Source organism: Macaca fascicularis, chromosome X (genome assembly GCF_037993035.2).
Source record: "Macaca fascicularis isolate 582-1 chromosome X, T2T-MFA8v1.1".
NCBI lineage: Eukaryota > Metazoa > Chordata > Mammalia > Primates > Cercopithecidae > Macaca > Macaca fascicularis.
In genome coordinates, this window is record NC_088395.1 from 2,730,648 (window position 1) to 2,752,058 (window position 21,411).

The 21,411-nt window shown below is 42.4% G+C and overlaps 2 protein-coding genes across 5 annotated transcripts in view; both read left to right on the forward strand.

The window, feature by feature from the left end:
- ARSH (arylsulfatase family member H) overlaps positions 1–5,761 on the forward strand; it is a 28,361-nt gene extending 22,600 nt beyond the window's left edge. Inside the window, exons 8-9 of the mRNA XM_015443595.4 lie at positions 717–838; positions 4,677–5,761. Of these exons, the coding sequence (XP_015299081.1) occupies positions 717–838; positions 4,677–5,044 (490 nt within the window). The 3' untranslated portion in view covers positions 5,045–5,761. The remainder of the gene's footprint in view (positions 1–716; positions 839–4,676) is intronic.
- A 5,858-nt stretch (positions 5,762–11,619) lies between these two features.
- Positions 11,620–21,411, forward strand: part of ARSF (arylsulfatase F) — an 80,463-nt gene continuing 70,671 nt past the window's right edge. For 2 of the 4 annotated variants that reach the window (XM_065537755.1, XM_065537756.1), the window contains exons 1-2: positions 11,620–11,726; positions 21,273–21,399. In XM_065537755.1, coding sequence (XP_065393827.1) covers positions 21,302–21,399 — 98 coding nt within the window. In that variant the 5' untranslated portion in view covers positions 11,620–11,726; positions 21,273–21,301. The remainder of the gene's footprint in view (positions 11,727–21,272; positions 21,400–21,411) is intronic. The other 2 variants (XM_015443596.3, XM_074029415.1) reach the window with 1 other exon arrangement.

Genomic DNA, 21,411 nt, shown 5'->3' on the forward strand with positions numbered 1-21,411 from the left:
GAGCTTTAAAATGAACACATACATCCTGTGCTTTAACGATTTAATTCCATGTGTGTGGGGTGATATCTATTCATTAAATGTGAAGTTTCACTGGAATCAAAAGAGCGTAAATAGCTTAATTTTTCCAGTCCACAACATTAACTCATATTGTCTTGCAAGGTATCAGGATAATAGTTCCAGCTGTTCTCTTCTTCCATGACCTCAGAAAATGAATGTTTTGTTTCTTTTTCTTTTTGTTATAAAATGAGGGAAAAGGAGAAAGTTTTAAGAATTCCTTCTTCCGCCGGGCACAGTGGCTCATGCCTGTAATCCTAGCACTTTGGGAGGCTGAGGCGGGCGGATCACAAGGTCAGGAGTTCAAGACCAGCCTGGCCAACATGGTGAAACCCCGTCTCTACTAAAAATACAAAAATTAGCGGGGCATGGTGGCGTGTGCTTGTAATCCCAGCTACTTGGGAGGCTGAGGCAGGAGAATTGCTTGAACCCGTGAGGCGGAGTTTGCAGTGAGCAGAGATTGCACCATTGCACTACAGCCTGGGCGACAGAGCAAGACTCTGTTTCAAAAAAAGAAAAAGGAAATTTTTCCTCTTTATCTTTTGCCTCCTTCTCTTCCTCCCCTTCCTTTTCCTCCTCCTCCTCCTCTTTCTTCTGCTATAAAATGCGTGACTGAACCATGCCTCTCTCATCACCTTCTACATGCCCCCTTCTCTCCCAAGAGTGATTGACGGCCGGAACCTAATGCCCCTGCTGGAAGGAAGGGCGTCCTACTCCGACCATGAGTTCCTATTCCACTACTGTGGGGTCTATCTGCACACGGTCAGGTGGCATCAGAAGGACTGTAAGTATGAAGGCCGCGGACACGTGGAAAGATGATAAGGGCCCTGTTCCTGTCTCCTTCGTCTCCTGGAGGAAGTTGTACCATGTGCGGATATTGCCCAGCCATGATGGTGCTTTTTCGCTGGGAAAGCCACATACACAGTGCACTGCAGTAGGATTTTTATTTTATTTTATTTTATTTTATTTTATTTTGAGATAGGGTCTCTCTCTGTCACCCAGGTGGAGTGCAGTGGTGTAATCTTGGCTCACCACAACCTCCGCCTCCCGGGTTCAAGTGATTCTCCTGCCTCAGCCTCCTGAGTAACTGGGGCTATAGGCACCCACCACCACAACCAGTTAATTTTTTTTTTTTTTTTTTTTGAGACAGAGTCTCGCTCTGTCACCCAGGCTGGAGTGCAGTGGCCGGATCTCAGCTCACTGCAAGCTCCGTCTCCCGGGTTTACACCATTCTCCTGCCTCAGCCTCCTGAGTAGCTGGGACTACAGGCGCCCGCCACCTCTCCCGGCTAGTGTTTTGTAAATTTTTGTACTTTTAGTAGAGATGCGGTTTCTCCATGTGGGCCAGGCTGATCTTGAACTCCAGACCTCAGGTGATCTGCCCACCTCGGCCTCCCAAAGTGCTGGGATGACAGGCGTGAGCCACTGCGCCTGGCCTGCAGTAGGATTTTAGGGGGATGTGTTTGTGAGAGAGATTTGTGCCCAAAGGGTTTCATTTTAAATTTTAAAAATATTTATAAAATAAAGATGAGATCTTACTATGTGGCCCAGGCTGGTCTCGAACTCCTGAGCTCAAGCAATCTTCTCTCCTTGGCCTCCCACAGGTGTGACCCACCACAGCCAATCCACCCAAAGCGTTTTAGCTTAGGGAGGTGAGTGTTGGCACAGACAGACCAATGCCATTGCAATATTTTCATGACTTAGATTTTCCGAGAGAAGGGGCTATACCCTACCACACAGGTTCATGGTGGGAAGCACCAGGGCTTGACTTGGAAGCACAGGCAGGAAGGAATGAAGAGCCCAGGCCGCAGCCTTTATTATTAGGGTTTCCAAGGGAAAGGTCAGGCAGGGCAGGATGAACAGCTTCAGACTGGTAGTTTGAGTAATTACAGTAAGTTTGGAGCAACAGGGACTGTCCCTAGCTGCCTGGTACCCAGTGCTTGGTTGATTTAGGTCAGATCAAGTATCAGCTGACTGTGTGAGAGTTAGGTAAAGGAGGTGGTTGCTTGCATAGGAAGGGTGTGTTCCTAAGTGAGTTGTTACTATTTGTATTAGTCCATTCTCATGCTGCTGATAAAGACATACTCAAGACTGGGTAATTTATAAAGGAAAAAGAGATTTAATGGACTCACAGTTCCACATGGCTGGGGAGGCCTCGCAATCATGGCAGAAGCCACATCTTACATGTGGAAAGCAAGAGAGAATGAGAGCCAAGCGAAAAGGGAAATGCCTTATAAAACCATCAGATCTCGTGAGACGCATTCCTTACCATGGGAACAGTATGGCAGAAACTGCCCCCATATTCAATGATCTCTGCCTGGCTCTGCCCTTGACCTGTGGGGATTATTGCAATTCAAGGTGAGATTAAGGTGGGGACAGAGCCAAACCATATCACTATTTTTAGGAATCAGCTAGCCCTGGGAGGAGCAGTCTTTCCCCGAGTCTATCAGGCCCCTCAAGCTGTCAAAATACTAGCCCGGCACAGTGGCTTACAGTTGTAATCTCAGCAGTTTAGGAGGCCAAGGTAGGAGGATTATTTGAGCCCAGGAGTTTGATATCAGCCTGGGCAACATTGCAAGACCCTGTCTCTACAAAGAAAAAAAAAAAAAAAAAAAGAATTAGCCAGGAATGGTGGCATACAACCGTAGTCCAGCTACTCAGGAGGCTGAGTGGGAAGTCTGAGGCTGCAGCTGGCAGTGATCGTGCCACTGTACTCCAGCCTGGGTGACAAAGTGAGACCCTGCCTCAAAAAAAAAAAAAAAAAAAAAAGTCAAAACATTATAGGATACAGAAAATTAAGAAAACATGATTAATGTGTGTGTGTAAGTATGCATTAGCTTGTGTGAATGTATACATGAGAGAGAGAACAAGAGAGAGTGACTATGAATACCCACAACTTAGGGATGACTGAAGTAATTATTCTAGCAACGAGAAGTACATTTTTCAACGTGGCCTGCATGGTGGTTGCTTCTCTCCACCTTCCTTCCTTTCTAACATCCTAGTGATTGTTTCTGTCCCACATTCACGCTATGGGAGTCAATACAAACAAATATAAATTAACAAATAGTATTGATTGCCTTACACCTGTAAAGAAAGGTCTTCTGGAGTCATTGCATGGAATTCCAGAATTCTTACTTGGTTGGATTTAACTTTATTTGCAGGAGGAATTTTCTCTGATGGGATCAGTCACTTGTGGTGTGATGTATCTTCATTTTGATGCAGATAGTCCTACATAAAACAATTACAAAAACAAAAATAAGTAAAAACCTATGTTTTTAAGATTCTATATGAGTGCAGGACATGATCAATGATAAATAAAACAGCCCCGTAAACAGCATAAGCCTCCCAAATTTAACTATAGAGGATTATACAGTAGAATTTTTTTGTTATTATTTTTTCTCACCATAATTCCAGAAGTTGGGAGCATGGGGCTGACACAGTGCTCAGTACCACGGTCATGGGACCAGGATTCTTGTTTCCACTTAGCCACCTCTGACACACTAGCTTTCATTCTTATGCGTCTCACCCCATGGTTGCAAAGTGGCTGCAGTTCCTCCAGGCATCACACCTGCACTCCATGCAGTAAGGAGGGAAAAAACCAAAGGCGGTAAAGAATCCAGTTAGATGATTTAATCCTATTTTAGTAGGAAAGCACAGCTTCTCTGCAAGACTCCACCAGTAGACTTCGGTAAAATTCTCATTGACCAGAGGCTGGGCAATGCTTATGTTTTCTATCTAAAATTGATCACTGCAGCCAGGCAGGGTGGCACCCCAGCTACTAGGGAGGCTGAGGTGGGAGAATCACTTGAACCCAGGAGGCAGAGGTTGCAGTGAGCCTAGATGCTGCCACTGCACTCCAGCCTGGGCGACAGAGCGAGAGCTTACCTCAAAATAAATAAGTAAATAATAAAACATAAAAAAAAATTGATCTCTGAAAATAGATTTGCTAACCATTTCATATCAGAAGAAAGAAGAAAGGGAGGGAGGGAGAGAGGAAGGAAAGGAAGGAAGGAAGGATGGAAGGAAGGAAGGGGAAGGGGAAGGGGAAGGGAAGGAAGGGAAGGAAAGAAAGGAGGAAAGGAGGGAGCGAGGGAGGGAGGGAAGGAAGGAGGGAAAGAAAGAAAAGGAAGAAAAAAGAAATGGAGGAAAGAAGGAAGGAAGGAAAGAAGAGAGCGAGAAAGAGGGAGGGAGGAAGGGAAGAGGAGGGAGGAAAAGACAGAAGAGGGAAGGAGAAAAGGATAAAGAACGATTAATTTTGCCAAATTACTTTGGTCAATTTCAGATGTGAAAGTGGTATTTAGCCTTGGATCACTTTTAATTTTGTTTGTACCTAATCAGATTGAGGTAGAATTTTAATTTGGTATTCCCAGAATTACCCTATTCCCACTTGGGTCGTCATTGTTATCTCCAAATGTTCTCATGACAAGATTTCTAAAAATGTCTTCAAGTTTGCAGTAAAATTGTACATTGTTCTTAGAGTTGAAGACATGCTACTGTTGCTGTGTAATTTTGTGCAGAAGAGTATTATCAATCACTAGAAAAAGCATTTGAGAAAAACATCTTTAATGAAAAGAGTCCTAAAATCACCACCAAGATGGTATCATAATGCAACTTACTTTTTAGGTGCAACTGTGTGGAAAGCTCATTATGTGACTCCCAAATTCTACCCTGATGGAACTGGTGCCTGCTATGGGAGTGGAATATGTTCATGTTCAGGGGATGTAACCTACCACGACCCACCACTCCTCTTTGACATCTCAAGAGACCCTTCAGAAGCCCTTCCACTGAACCCTGACAATGAACCATTATTTGACTCCGTGATCAAGAAGATGGAGGCAGCCATAAAAGAGCATCGTAGGACACTAACACCTGTCCCACAGCAGTTCTCTGTGTTCAACACAATTTGGAAACCATGGCTGCAGCCATGCTGTGGGACCTTCCCCTTCTGTGGGTGTGACAAGGAAGATGACATCCTTCCCACAGCTCCCTGAGACCATGGGGACCATGTGTTACCCACCACAAACTTACTGTTACAATGGTCATAGGAGCAGAGCTCACCTGACTGATTCATTCCATTTGGGATAAAAACTGATGGCCTCACCCACTGTTTTATCCTCAGAAATCAGTTCTTTCAAGAGCTCAGTGAAATTAAAGTGGGTCCATATATAACAGTGAACCTGGAGGGGAGCATTTGTTGTACAATTTTTTTCTAGTATATAATTGTGCCATTGCCCAAGGGAAAGAGCAGATCAAGGTGACTTCAGCAGAATCTTGTAGAGCTTTTTGTTCCTAGAATTCATGGAAGCATCAGGTCCAATGTCATAAGTTAGAAACTTCTGCTTGCAGATTCTATACCCAGGCATGCTAGCTTTCTAATAAATCATGATAAGTACTTAATTTTTTCATGAAGCAGAGGGTCACATAAAATTTGAAGTAGTACTATTATAGTCAGATTGACTTCTTGATTTTCTCTCTTTCCTTCTTTTCTCTTCCTGTCCAATACACATCTGGTTATGAGAAAAAATACTGGGCTGAAGTTCTTGACTTTGCTTCCTGGTAGCTATATCATCTCTGTGATTTGGTTTCTTCATGTGTAAAATGAGAAAACCAGTGTCTACTTCACAGAGTAGCTATGAGGATTACATGCATTAATTAACGTGAAATCACCTTGTGTAGAATAAGCAGTCAATAAATATTATCATTACAAATGTTGTTGTTGTAAGCATCATCAATTGCAGTTAATTATGATTCCTTAAACACAAAATAAGAAAAATGGTGAAGAGTCAACATTTAAGAAAAAATAAACATGACTAAAACAATTATTTAATTGAAGGAAGGCATTTGGCAATACACATAGGAAGTAGTTCTAAGCAGGATAAACAAACATAAATCCAAAATTTGAAGCATCTGTGACTGCAGACTATGAAAGACAAAGAAAAGATCACAGATGGATGCAGAGCAGGTGAGCCTCAAATTGGGGCTTATCCTGGGAGGTTCTTGGCTTCCCACAGGAAAGAATTCAAGAGTAAGCCAGTGGTGGAAGAAACAGCTTTATGGAGAAGGTAGCGTCACAGTTCTGTGACTGCTCCTGCAGAGAGCAGGAGCTCAGGGCACTGCTGCAGTCATATTTATACCCACTTTTAATCACATGCAGATTAATGGGCAGTTTATGCAGAAATTTCTAGGAAAAGGGTGGCAACTTCTGAGTGCTCAAGTCATTGCCATAGAAGGGGGCAGTAACTCCCATGTATTGCCATGGCAATGGTAAACTGATATGGTATGCTGGTGGGCATGTCTTATGGAAAGCGGCTTCCATGTTTTAACTGGTCCTCAGTTTGGTCCTCTGTCTGCTTCTGTTTCTTCTTCTCACCATTCCTGGGCTCAAGCAATCTTCCTGCCTTGGCCTCCCAAAGTGCTGGGATTATAGGTGTGAGCCACCACATGTGGCCAACAATGAATGTTCTTTATTTTATTTTATTATACTTTATATTTTGAGATAGAGTCTCACTCTGTCATCCAGGCTGGAGTGCAGTAGTATGATCTCAGCTGACGGCAATCTCTGCCTCCTGGGTTCAAGTAATTCTCCTGTCTCAGCCTCCCGAGTAGCTGGAATTATAGGCACACACCACGACACCCAGCTAAATTTTGTATTTTTAGTAGAGACAGGATTTCATCATGTTGAGGAGGCTGGTCTCAAACTCCTGACCTCAAGCCATCCACCTGCATCAGCCTCCCAAAGTGCTGGGATTACAGGCATGAGCCACTGCGCCAGCAACAATGAATGTTCTTAATATCACTAACCTGTGCACTTAAACATGATTTAAAATGGTACATTTTGTTATGTGTTATTTTACCATAATTAATTTTTTATTTTTTTTATTTTTTTATTTTTATTTATTTATTTTTTTTGAGACGGAGTCTCGCTCTGTCGCCCAGGCTGGAGTGCAGTGGCTGGATCTCAGCTCACTGCAAGCTCCGCTTCCTGGGTTTACGCCATTCTCCTGCCTCAGCCTCCCGAGTAGCTGGGACTACAGGCGCCCGCCACCGGAAATGGAATCTTGCTCTGTTGCCCAGGCTGGGGTGCAGTGGGAGATCTTTTCTCAAAAACAAAGCAAAACCCCAAAAAACAACCTAACAAACAAATGCAATAACAACATCTTCTGCAATTTTTTAAGTTTGAAGATTACTTATTTCACTCAGAGCTCCCCTGTATTACTTGTCTTTAATGCTGTTCTCAAATTGTGTGTGCGTGTGTGTGTATGTTTGTGTGTGTGTGTGTGTGTAGAGAGAGAGAGAAAGAGGGAGCAGCTAGGTCCCTACATCACCCGAAAATCCATCATTTTCTCTTTATTCAATTCTGTAGTGGTGCGATCTCGGCTCACTGCAACCTCTGCCTCCCAGGTTCAAGCGATTCTCCTGCCTCAGCCTCCCGCGTAGCTGGGATTACTGGTGCCCGCCACCACACCCCACTAATTTTTTGTATTTTTAGTAGAGACGGGGTTTCGCTATGTTGGCCAGGCTGGTCTCGAACTCTTGACCTCAGGTGATCCACCCACCTCGGCCTCCCAAAGTGCTGGGATTACAGTCGTGAGCCACCGCACCCGCCCCGATTCTGCTATTTCTTATTCCTTTTTACATTGTAGCCACACTGCAGACTTTGACCTGAATGAACCAATTAATTATGCCTCCACTTCACTAATGTGCCACTAGGAGGCGCTAGACAAATATTTCTCAACTACTCGGTCAATGCGTTCAAGCATGCCACAGGTGTTCATGCTAGAGACTTGTCATTGATGTTTTCTTGAGCCATTGGAAGGAAATGGCCATGAGGAAAAGACTCGGTTTGTTTTATGTTAATCCAGGGGATTTGAGTCAAAGTAGCCAATCTGTCCTCCACAATTCAGCATTTTTAGAGAAACAAAAAATGGTGGCGAAACATGCAGACTCTAAAACTGAATGTCTGCTTTTCAAGTTCTTTCTATTTATTGGCTAGGGAAAAATAAGTGTCACTTAACTTCTCTGTAGTGCAATGTCTCAACTTTAAAATGACTACAATAGCAAACTCTGCATAGAGTTGTTGCAAAGATTAAATAGATAAACATGCTAAAACACTTACAAGAGGCTGGAACGGCATTTTAAGATGATAGTAATTTTATTTTATTACAAGAAACACTGAGGTTGAATTTTCTTAACCCAGAACTTAGATTAGGAAGAAGTGGTCATTAAAATATATCATGCATTATTACTTATATGGTCACCATTCTGTGCAGTAGATCATTAAACTTATTGCTCCTGGGAGGGGATAAATTTATTAACTTGCCTGATGTAATCATTCCACATTGTGAACATATATCAAAGCATTCCATGGTACACCATATATACACACACACATACATATACATATATATACATATTATTTGTCAATTAAAAATAAAAATAAAATGCTGACAAAATAAAAGGTGTTAAATGAATGCATAAGAAACATGAGGTAGGTGAAATAGGAGTCTTACTCAAACCATCTGCCCTGATCTGTCCATCATCCCATGCTGGGACATGAAAAGCCACATATTCAGAGCACTGGGGGAATTGAGAGAGAGTGAAGGACAGACAGAGTCTTCATCAGGGACGTTCCCCCACGGGAAGCCTCCTACCATGAACCTTAAAGACATGAGTTCTGGAAGGTGTCTGAGAAGGGATTTTCTGGGATTTGTGGTTTTGCCAGAGAGCTCGCAACACGGTGATGGGAGCAAACCCTTCTTTCATTATTATATTTTCCAAAACTCGTGGCAATATTTTGGAGAATTGTTAAGGTGGTAGGAGGGAGATGTAAGAAACAGCCCCAGAGTGCCTTTGTGTTTGCTGCCCTGCATGTTTGCCAGAAAGAACATATTCCTCAGGTACTAGTCTCATGCTGCTGATAAAGACATACCTAAGACTGAGTAATTTATAAAGGAAAGAGGTTTAATGGACTCACAGTTCCACATCACTGGGGAGGCCTCACAGTCATGGTGGAAGGCAAAAGGCACGTCTCACATGGTGGCAGGCAAGAGAGAAAAAAGAGCCAAGTGAAAGGGGAAACCTCTTATAAAACCATCAGATCTCATGAGGCTTACTCACTACCATGAGAACAGTATGGGGGAAACCACTCCCTCGATTCAATTTTCTTTCACTGGGTTCCTCCTGCAACACGTGGCAATTATGGGAGCTACAGCTGAAGATGAGCTTTGGGTGGGGACACAGCCAAACCACATCACCTCAGGTATGAAGAGACTGAAGAAATGAATGTGCCATTTTTCGTCTTTACAGAGTGTTTCAAATTTGCAAATGCTCAAAAATGTTATCCCTCAAAGACCTTTGAGGAAAAAGTTGGTTGATTGACTCCAGCAAAATGGAATGTAATCCAAGAAAGGCGAGAGTAGCCAAACACAGTGGCTCACGCCTGTAACCACAGCATTTTGGGAGGCTGAGGTGGGAGGATCTCTTGGGTTCAGGAGTTCAAGACCAGCCTGGACAACATAGTGCAATCTCATCTCTACTAAAAATTTGTTTAAAATTGCTGAGTGCAGTGGCGCATGCCTGAAGTCCCAGCTACTCAGGAGGCTGAGGTGGGAGGATCACTTGAGCCCAGGAGACTGAAGCTGCAGTGAGCTGTGATTACACTACTGCACTCCAGCCTGGGTGACAGAGCAAGACCCTGTCTCAAAATACTACTACTACTACTACTACTGCTACTACTACTACTACTACTACTACTGCTACTACTACTACTACTACTACTGCTACTACTACTACTACTACTGCTACTACTACTACTGCTGCTACTACTACTACTGCTACTACTGCTACTACTGCTACTACTACTGCTGCTGCTACTACTACTACTACTGCTACTACTACTACTACTGCTACTACTACTACTACTACTAAAATAGAAGAGAGCACACAAGAAGCAGTGCTGAATACATAAATGTATAAAACAAAGTCTGAATGTGTTAGTGCATAGTTGTGAAAATAATCTGGAATTAACATTTCACATGGGAGGTAATTGAAAGAGCAGAGCAGAAAGAGAGAATGAGCATATGTTCATGTTTTTGTTTCATCTGGGAAGAAGACATAAGTAATGACTTTATATTTGATAGAAAATATAAGCTTAAATATGTGTGCTGACAGTTTAAAGGTAGTTACCACCAGAAAACTAGAAAAGATTTGTACAAGTTTCAGAGCCTTAATGGGAAATGTGTGAATTGAAGAAAACCTGACTCATGCAATCAGAGGTGGGTGGGAAAGAATTACACTGAAGTAGAAAGTCTGATATATGTAAAAAAGGGAAAATAATATGAAACAAAACTGCAGGACTCAATCCAAATATAACAGTGGTCATAATAAACATGGATGGATTAAAATTCCTTTTTAAAAAGATAGGCTTTCTGAATGGAAAAATAAACATAAAATCCAGACATACAGTAGTGCAGGAGGCAGCTTAATTAAAAACAAACAAACAAAATGTTGAAAATAAATGGATGCATTTGATATTCTGTTCCACTATCCAATCTAAGTAATGGTTAATTGTTTTATAGATTGTTCTTCAGTTTTTGTTTGTTTGTTTTGAGACAGAGTCTCCCTCTATCCCCCAGGCTGGAGTGCAGTGGCCTGATCTTGGCTCACTGCAACCTCTGCCTCCCAGGTTCAAGCAATTCCCGTGCCTCAGCCTCCGCAATAGCTGGTAGTAGAGGTACCCCCTACTGCATCTGGCTAATTTTTGTATTTTTATGAGAGAAAGGGTTTAACCTTGTTGGCCAGACTAGTCTCAAACTCCTGACGTCAGGTGATCCACCCACCTTGGCCTCCCAAAGTGCTGAGATTACAGGCATGAGCCACTGTGCCCTGACTTCAGTTTGGTTTTGTCCAGTGTTTTCTCATGATTAGACTGAGGTTATGCATTTTTGGCAAAAAAAAAAATCATCAGAATTGATGTAAGTTTTCAGTGTGTCATGTTACGGAGTGCATGATGTCTTTATGTCCTGTCCTGGTGATGCTAAATTTGATCACCTGGATTAAGTGGTGTCTGTTGGAGATCTCCACTGTAAAATTATTATTTTTTTCTGATCCAGGAAAGGTTAAGCAAGAGTTTGGCACCATTTTAAGTCTAATAAGAAACATTTACTATCTAGTTTCTCTGAAGCCTGCTGCCTGTGGGCTACATGTGCATAATAAAAACTTTGGTCTCCACAACGCCTTATCCTCACCCAGGCATTACCTTTCTATTGATTATAGGTCTTTAATCAGAAATCCTTGGAATCCACCTATGACCTGGAAGCCCCCCACTTTGAATGGAATCCCACCTTTCTGGACTAAGCCAATGTACATCTGACATATATTGATTAATGTCTCCTGTCCCCATAAATTGTATAAATCCAAGCTGTCACCCAACCACCTTGGGCACTTGTTCTCAGGACCTCCTTGGGGCTGTGTTGTGAGCCGTTGGTTAAATGAATAACTCTTCAAATATTTTACAGAGTTTGACTCTTTTCGTGGACAATAATTGGTGCCCTACACGTGGGGCCTCAGAAAAGACTCAGAATCCTTGATGCAGTTGCCTGAACCCGGAGCTAAGGTACCAGCGGGGCCATTGGAAGCCCTCCCTGGCTTCAGGTTTCTCCTCCAGTGGAACCGGTGAGTCCTCCGGAGCTCTGGACCTTCCATTTGGTTGATGGTCCTTGATTCATTCTGAGCTGTTTTTCTTTCTTCTTCCTCTTTTTTTTCTCCTAGGAAGTTGTCGTATAGGATCCTAATTTAGGTTTGGTGGTGCATTATAAAGGGTCTTCTCCACTGCCTTTTTCCCCTCAAATTAGTCTCGATTGGCCTGTGTGTGCATTTGCGTGAGGAACTGAACTGCCACTTTCATAGATAAATGAGAGGCTGAGCTCCTCAGCTTGTAAAAGAAAGGGGGTTTTGCTTCTCCTAACCAAAACACACCCCTGGGTGGTAAGGGTTGAGTGGGAGTGTCTGGGGGATTGGCTCCCGCCATGATGTGCAGTGACCCTACAGGGAACCGCACAACAAAATTAATTCTAAGAGGCTCATCCAGGAGACAGGTGTAGGAGCTCATCACTTGCCATGTTGAGCCCTCTTGGAGGTCTAGACCTCTGGAGAGAGAAACGGAGACAGGTAAAAGGGTAGAATGACTCAGTGGTGACATACAGTGTAGCCCCTCCCACAGCCAGCACACTTCAATCCACCCTACTAAAACCTAGGCCACAGATGAGTTCCTCGTTTTTTAAAAAAGTGGGAGACATAGCACGTAAGAATGAGGAAAGGCAGAGAGAACGACCCCCATTTGGGCACCCCTTTTGGTTTTATGGTTCCTCTACTTGTAAGTATTTGTGTAAGTGGGAAAAGCTTGAGGGCATGCCCGGTGAAACAAAAAGCTTCCCTGTTACATATTATGTCTGTGCTTGTTCACACTTTAAACCACTGCACACATTACATCAGAGAAAATTCCAGCCCAAAGTTCAACCTGCAACCATTCAGTTTCTAAGTCCTCTATTTTGCTATTTTCTTTTCTGCCTACTTTAAATCTTCTGTTTACTTCTTTTTCTTTTCTTTCTTTCTCTTTCTTTTTTTTTTTTTGAGACAGAGTCTTGCTCTGTCACCCAGGCTAGAGTGCAATGGCGCGATCTACTGCAGCCTCTCCCTTCCAGGTTCAAGCAATTCTCCTGCCTCAGCCTCCCAAGTAACTGGGATTACAGATGTGCACCACCACATCTACCTAATTTTTGTATTTTTAGGGGAGACAGGCTCTCACCATGTTGACCAGGCTGGTCTCGAACTCCTGACCTCAAGTGATCCGCCTGCCTGGGCCTCCCAAAGTGGTGGGATTACAGGCGCGAACCACCACTCCTGGCCTTTCTGTTACTTTTCCATTGCTGTTGAGATAGAAGTCACTGTTGGGATCCAACCTTTTTGTTTGTGTAAACTGGTGAGTCTGTGTTGATATCTCTTGGCTAGAGTTCCGAAGCAAAAGCTATAGGATCTTTGTATGAGTGTGTATGCGTGTTTGATTTCTTTATGTATGTGCAAATATGTGTACATACATTTTTTTTATGTGCTTTAGCCATGAAGTGTCAAACTGGCTTCAAGTTAAAGAGTATTCATAAATTAAATACTAAGCCAAAACGCTTTTCAAGTTCACGTGACTTACATAAATCTTTAATAAATAAGCTGGCTTTAAAATTATTGGTACAATAGTATTAGAAACATTTAAAAAATTGTCAGCATACATGTTTGTTTCCATTTACTGATCAAGCAGTTTCATATTTACCTTCGACAGATATTATAAGGTGTCAAAATTTGGCATATGGCTTATAAAACTATAAACCCAGCAACTCAGCATGAAACAGAATAATCTCTGTTTGTGTACTTTTTGATAAATAAGATGTTTAATGTGATTAGTGTAATAAAAATAGCTAAATCCTAAGTTATCAGTAAAATATCTATATATCTAACTTTAAAATTTTTGCTTAGGTAAACACAAAATTCATAGACTATAAAAATGGTTAACAGGGAAATAACTTTAAACGATGACTATCAGTTTTCACAGATGATCTAGGTAAAAGATTTTACAAAATTAATTAGGTAAATGTAATGAAACAAATGCTTGTAAATAAACATAATTTAGAATCTAAAGTTAAATAATAGATATTCATTAAATATCTGGGTCATTTTCAATGTTAAAAAATTATAGAAAAACTTTTCTAAAAAATATGTTCTTATTAAAATCTAAGTTATTTTCATCTAATTCCATGTTTATTTATTTATATTTTTTGAGATGGAGCCTCGCTCAGTCTCCCAGGCTGGAGTGCAGTGGTGCAATCTCAGCTCACTGCATCCTCCGCCTCCCAGGTTCAAGCGATTCTCCTGCCTCAGCCTCCCTAGTAGCTGGGATTACAGGTGTCCACCACCACGCCTGGCTAATTTTTGTATTTTTAGTAGAGATAGGAGTCTTGCCATGATGGCCAGGCTGGTTTCGAACTCCTAATCTCAGGTGATCCACTCACCTAAGCCTCCCAAAGTGCTGGGATAACAGGTGTGAGCCACTGTACCTGGCCAGATTCCAGGTTTATTTAAGGGTTATTTATGAAATACAGTAAAAGGAACCAAGAAATAAGAGATATAAAGAAAGTAGGCTGGGTGCAGTGGGTCACATCTGTAATCCCAGCACTTTGGGAGGCTGAGGCAGGCGGATGATGAGGTCAGGAGTTTGAGACCAGCCTGACCAACGCAGTGACACCCCATCTTTACTAAAAATACAAAAATTAGTCAAGCATGGTGGCATGTGCCTGTAATCCCAGCTACTCAGGAGGCTGAGGCAGAAGAATTGCTTGAACCCGGGAGGCAGAGGTTGCAGCGAGCCGAGATTGTGCCACTGTACTCCAGGTTGGGTGGCAGAGCGAGACTACTCTGCTCAAAAAAAAAAAAAAAAAAAAAAAAAAGTTACAAGGAGGTATTTTTGGTAAGAAATGCTAAAAGAAAAATAATTTTGTATGAGAAAGAATCTTGTATGTTTAATTTTTCTTTTCACATAAAATAACTGGTTGTTTAAGAGAGATGTTTAGGACAGAACAGAAAGTTCAAGCAGGTTGTATATGGTCTGTGCATGTCATAATACAGTCTGTAAAAAAGGAATTCAAAAAAATTTGTATGTAATTAAGTTTTCTATAATTAAAAGGAAATTATAATCATTCTAGGTATTGGACTTCAATAATAAAAATACAGTAATGCAAAAGGAGATAATTGGTTAGAACAAGATTTTCTTAAAATACTGATGTACTCTTAGTGAAACTGCAAGAAGTTTTTAATTTTTGAATTCCATCATCTCTTCTTGAAATTCTTCAGATTGACATCTTAGGGGTTCAACTTCTGCTGCATCCTGCTCACCTCAGAGCGTTCCCTCTTTTGAAAAGGAAAAGGCCTGAGATGGTAATTCTCTCCTTCAACTTTTGCTGGCTCCTGTAATTTTTTAAAAATTAATAGTCTAAAGGAAGAGAGAGAATTTTTGAAAACAGGCAAATGAAAAATTGTATAGGATGTGCCTCTATCTGTGTGTCTGTCTATATGTTTATTTATTGTTTGTTTGTTTGATTGATTTGTTTATTTTTGAGACAAGGTCTCACTCTGTCACCCAGGCTGGAATGCAGTGGTGTGATCTTGGTTCACTGTTGCCTTGAGCACTGGGCTCAAGTGATCCTCCTGCCTCACCTCAGTCCCCCAAGTAGCTGGAACCACAGGTGCATACTATCTCGTCCAGCTAATTTTTTCTATTTTTTTTTTTTTTTGTAGAGATGGGATTTTTCCATGTTGGCAGGCTGGTCTCAGTCCTGAGCTCAAGTGATCCACCTGCCTTGGCCTCCTAAAGTGCTAGGATTACAGGCGTGTGGCACTATACCTGGCATTGTCTGTAAGTTTCTATATGTGGTGAGGAAGTAATATTTCAGTACCAAATTACATGAAAGAGCTGTAATCAAACAGCTTAAAGAAAAGTAAGTGCTTATCAGACAACCAGAAGCTAGCTCAGATGCTTTTAATTCACATTCCTTTAGTAATCTTTAGTAATACTAATTTGATAAATTTAATTTCAAAATCCTGTCCAGTGGTTTAAAATCTTAGAGTCATGTTAGACGGGACTGTTCCCTTGACCTTGACCCCCTTCATGGGCAGGAGCTGGAGTGACTCATGTTACTCAGCCTGCAGTTTATGGACAGCTTTGTGTTAACAGCTCAGTGAAGGGTCAAGGTGACAGCCTTCTGCACCTGTCCTTTTTGACACCGAGTTCTTGTTTGGTATTCAAGAATCATCAGGTCACACAAACTGTTTGAAAGATGATGAATGTGGAGGACTTTACTGAGCAGTGGAAGTGGCTCTCGGTGGAAGAGGAGCTGGAAAGGGGGTGGTGTGTGAAGGTTATGTTTCTCTGAAGCCTAGCCTTCTCTGGCTGGGCTGCCCTCCAAAACCATGTCGTCTGAAGTTAGTAGTGTTTATCTGTAGTCTCCAATGCTCAGTTACTTCTCTGCTCACCACTCAGCAGCTTGTATCCCTGCCAGTCAGCTGCTTGTGTTGCTTTTTTCTTTTTCTTTCTTTCTTTTTTTTCCTGCCAGCTGGTCTGGTCTTTATGGGCACCGGATAGGGGCAGGGAAGGCCAGAAAGGCCATCATTTGGGCAGAAAAACGAGGCCAGCTGCTTTCACATAGGGCTGAGCTTCCAGACTTGAGGCTGCAGTTTAGCCGGGAGCCCAGCGGTCCTGTATCAATGTTAGATTAAATTAGGTAATCCCAGGTTTTGCACTGGAAATTAGGGTTACTGGGAGTTGGGATAGTAGGAGAGTAAGATGTATTTTTGGTGAGGTTTATAAAAACATAAAGATGTGGTTTTTGCCAAAGAATATGTAATATTTACAGGCTATTTAAAGGTCACTTTAAAATAAATGGAAAATTATACAGACGAAACTCATTGGAGAAAGAAAAATAAAGAGGTGGGAAATGAGAAACCTTTGATTTTTGGGTGGCCACGTGGTCACACATGGTACTGAAGCGGCATCATTGTCTGGGGTAAATACCCGAGATTCATTGTCTCATGGCCACAGAAAACGAGGACGTGGACACACAGAATGAGTTGAGAGCAGAAATTTAATAGGCAAAAGAAAGAGAAGAGCGCTCTGCAGCAGAGCGGGGTCCTGGAGAACTGGGTTGCTGCTTCGGTGCTGAAACGCAGCAAGTTTTATAGATGAGCTTGAGGAGGTGGCTATGATTTACACAGGATGCAAAACATTGGTTGAACCAGGTGTACCATTTGCATAGGGCACGTAAAACTGGTTAGGACTAGGTGTGTCATTTGAATAGGGCATGAAAAGCTGGCCTAATCTTTTTTTTTTTTTTTGAGATAGAATTTTGCTCTTGTTGCCCAGGCTGGAGTGCAATGGCGCCATCTCGGCTCACCGCCTCCCAGGTTCAAGCGATTCTCCTGCCTCAGCCTCCTGAGTAGCTGGGATTACAGGTGCCTGCCACCACACCTGGCTAATTTCGTATTTTTAGTAGAGATGGGGTTTCTCCACGTTGGTCAGGCTGGTCTCAAACTCCTAACCTCAGGTAATCTGTCCACCTTGGTGCCTAATCTTTTATTATGCAGATGGATTATTTACCTGGCTAGTGCCATGTTGCCTTTTTTGTTTGTTTGTTTTGTTTTTTGTTTCGTTTTGTTTTGTTTTTTTGAGACGCAGTTTCACTCATGTTGCCCAGGCTGGGGTGCAGTAGTGTGATCTCTGCCTAATGCAACCTCTGCCTCCCGGGTTCAAGCGATTCTCCTGCCTCAGCCTCCTGAATAGCTGGAATTACAGGCGTGTGCCACCACGCCTGGTTAATTTTTGTATTTTTTTTAAGTAGAGATGGGGTTTCACCATGTTGGGCAGGCTAGTCTCAAACTTCTAACCTCAGATGATCCTCCCACCTTGGCCTCCCAAAGTGCTGAGATTACAGGTGTGAGCCACTGTGCCTGGCCTCTGGTTTTTAACTGTACACGTGGTGACAAAGAAAAGGGAAGAGGGAGCCTCCATGTTGAACATACCTGGCTTCCAGGTAGCGCTTTTCCATTGGCACAGCTGCCAGCATTTACCTACGCGAGCTTCCAGCTTGCTTATCTATGCCTGCAGCTCGATTTTCCAGGCTGCTCTTTGTTAAAAAGAAATGATTTGAGGGCTCCTTTTTTAAAAGGGAAATTCTGCCAAGGACTATTTTAGCCTCACTATCTGCCTGAATAATTTCTTTCTAGTTCCTCTATCAGTAAGGAGATGCAGCTGGCTTGTCTTCAGTCACTAAAGGTCAAAGCCACCCGACAAATTTAGAGATGGATCCTACTCATACTCCCAGGGAATTTAGTTCACTGGATATATAGGAAATGCAAATTAATAAGGAAAAAGTGAACTATTCAATCGCTTGCTTACTGCCTCTGTAGTTACTAAAATGAAAGTAAAAGAGTGCTGGCTTGGGCGTGAAGGCCGCACCAAGCTCAGATGTGTGTCTGTCTCAGATCAAAGCTTCCTACAAAAGGAAAAATTAAGCCAGGCCAACCAAAAGTTACTTCTGAGACCTGTGATTACCATGAAGATAGACATGTGGAGGAAGGGCAAAACCAAGTAACTATTAAACTCAGAGGGTATTTACAGGGCTGTTCAATCTTTCGGCTTCCCTGGGCCACATTGGAAGAAAAATTGTCTCGGGCCATGCATAAAACACACAAACACTAATGATAGCTGATGAGAAAAAAAAAGGCAAGAAAATCTCATAATGTTTTCAGAAAGTTTACAAATTTGTGTTGGGCCACATTCAAAGCTGTCCTGAGCCACGTGCCGCGCAGAGGCTGTGGGCAGGACAAGCTTGAAAAGGAATTGGTTTGTCTTCTAGATTGGTATCGTCAGCTTCCTGAGTTCCCTTTTCTAAAAATGGGTTGTAAGAATGACTAAGAACAGTATGTTTAAATTTTTTTTTTTTTTTTTTTGAGAAAGAATCTCATTCTGTCACCCAGGCTGGAGTGCAGTGGCATGATCTCAGCTCATCGCAACCTCCACCTCTGGGGTTCAAGTGATTCTCCCACCTCAGCCTCCTGAGAAGCTGGGATTACAGGCACATGCCACCATGCCCGGCTAATTTTTCTATTTTTTGGTAGAGATGGAGTTTCACCATGTTGGCCAGACTGCTCTTGAACTCCTGACCTTAGGTGATCTGCCCACCTTGGCCTCCCAAAGTGCTGGGATTACAGGCGTGATCCACTCTGCCCAGCCAATATGTTTAATTTTTAAATGCCACAGAAAGAAAGAGCATGTTTGGGTTGGTGCAGGGCCTGCAGCTCCCTCACTATTAAACACTTGCTGATGAGTGTATAGGACCCAGATGCCCAGGAAGTTTTTCCGGAGGAAATGGCCAGCCTGGTGGACTGGGTAAACACCACCACAAGGTCTGTTTACCCTGAGAAGGGGACTGTCCAGCCTTCCCTATAAAATGCCAAGTGGAGCACCCCTGATAAAACAGCTGATGTGCTTCATATGCAAGCCATGTGGGATTGGCTTTATGATGACCGGGATATTCACCAGCTGAATATGCCCATTACCCAGTGTATTAGTCCGTTTTCATGCTGCTGATAAAGACATACCTGAGACTGGGCAATTTACAAAAGAAAGAGGGGAAATTGGACTTACAGTTCCACGTGGCTGGGGAAGCCTCACAATCATGGAGGAAGGCAAGGAGGAACAAGTCACATCTTACATGGATGGCAGTAGGCAAAGAAAGAGAGCCAAGCAAAAGGAGTTTCTCCTTATAAAACCATCAGATCTCATGAGACTTATTCACTACCACAAGAACAATATGGAGGAAATCGCCACCATAATTCAATTATCTCCCACCAGGTCCCTCCCACAACAATGGGAATTATGGGAGATACAATTCAAGATGAGCTTTGGGCGGGGACACAGCCAAACTATATCATTCAGGTCATTCTGTGAAAGGAAAATAAATCTCAGGACCCCAAAATCACTAAGCCAAGAGAAAAGTCAAGCTGGGAACTGTGTCAGGCAAGCCTGCCTCCCATTTGATTCTTAAATGAGACAGCTACAAAGATAAGAAGCTACATACTCCCCTCACAATTTGTGCTTAAGGAAATTCCTTGTGGACAAAGGACAGACGCAACTCAAAGTCATCCTTCCAAGGCTCCCCTGAGACAAATGCTTATCTGATAACTTCCTCTGTGCCATTGCTTATGTAAAAGTGCAGATTCATTGAGCCAGCCTAAATTGTGTATTCAGTGGAAAGCTGATCAAGGACTCAAAAGAATGTAACCTTTTGTCTCGTATCTACTTCTAATCTGAAAGCCCCCACTTCAAGTTGTCCTGAATTACTGAACTGAACCCATGTATGTCTTACACATAATGACTGATGTCTCATGTCTCCCTAAAATGTAAAAAAGCAAGCTGTGCCCTGAGCACCTTGGGCACACGTCGTCAGGACTTCCTGAGGCTGTGTCACGGGTGCATGTTCTCAACCTTGGCAAAATAAACTTTCTAAATGGACTGAGACCTGTCTCAGACATTTTGGGTTCACAATAGATTCTCGGTGTATTAACGATGTTAGTTGAAGAACTGTGAGGTTCACACATTTGGAAAGCTTCATTTCTACAAATGTTGTGGTTCAAGTTTCCCTTTCTACAAGAGCACCCCAGGTGACATTACTCTTGCAGAATCAAACAATAGTTTGACAAAACTTATCAAATTTGCTGTTGTAGCTTTCCCTCATGGGTCTTACAGATGCTACTAAAAGACTAGGGTGTTAACAAAAAGAGACAAACTGTAAAATTATTTAAGAGATTTATTCTGAGCCAAATATGAGTGGCCATGGCCGCCCATGACACAGACTTCAGGAGATCCTGAGAACATGTGCCCAGTGTGGTCAGAGTACAGCTTGGTTTTCTACATTTTAGGGAGACATGAGACATCGATCAATACATGTAAGATGTACATTGTTTCAGTCCAAAAAGGTGAGATAACTCAAAGTGGGGGATTCCAACTCATGGATGGACAAGACACAAAAAAGTTGCATTCTTTTCCGTCTTTGATCAGAATACACAATTTACATGTGACGGGGATTGGGGGGTGGCGGTGGTGGGTAGAGGAATAGTGACTGATGCCTGTTCAGTGAATCTGCATGTTTGCGTAAACAATAGGGCAGGGGAAGCTATCACATATGCATTTGTCTCAGGTGAGCAGAGAGGGCTGACTTTCACTTCTGTCTCTCCTTTGTCGCACATCTCTGAAGGTAAGCCAAGGTGAAATTGAACAGAACAGTTTTAGGGTAAAGATCTTGAGGTGCACAAAAATTTTCTTTGTAGGCAAATTGTGAAAGCGGTATGTAGTTTTTTTGTTTTGTTTTGTTTTGTTTGTTTGTTTTTGTCTTCATAGCTGTCTTATTTAGGAAAAAATGGGAGGCAGTTTTTCTGATGCAGTTCCCAGCTTGCCTTTTCCCCTTGGCTTGGGGATTTTGGTTTCCTTTCACCAATTAACAAGTAAAATTAATAAATTAACAAACAAAAACAGGGAAGGGAAAAGTGAGTCAAAGGGCTCATGCCAGAGGGTGGAAATCTTCAGATAATAATTTTATTATTATTATTAATTTTTTTTTGGAGATGGAGTTTCATTCTTGTTGCCCAGGCTGATGTGCAGTGGCAAGATCTCAAGATCTCAGCTGCAACCTCCGCCTCCCTGGTTCGAGCAATTCTTCTGCCTCAACCTCCCGAGTAGCTGGGATTACAGGTGAGTGCCACC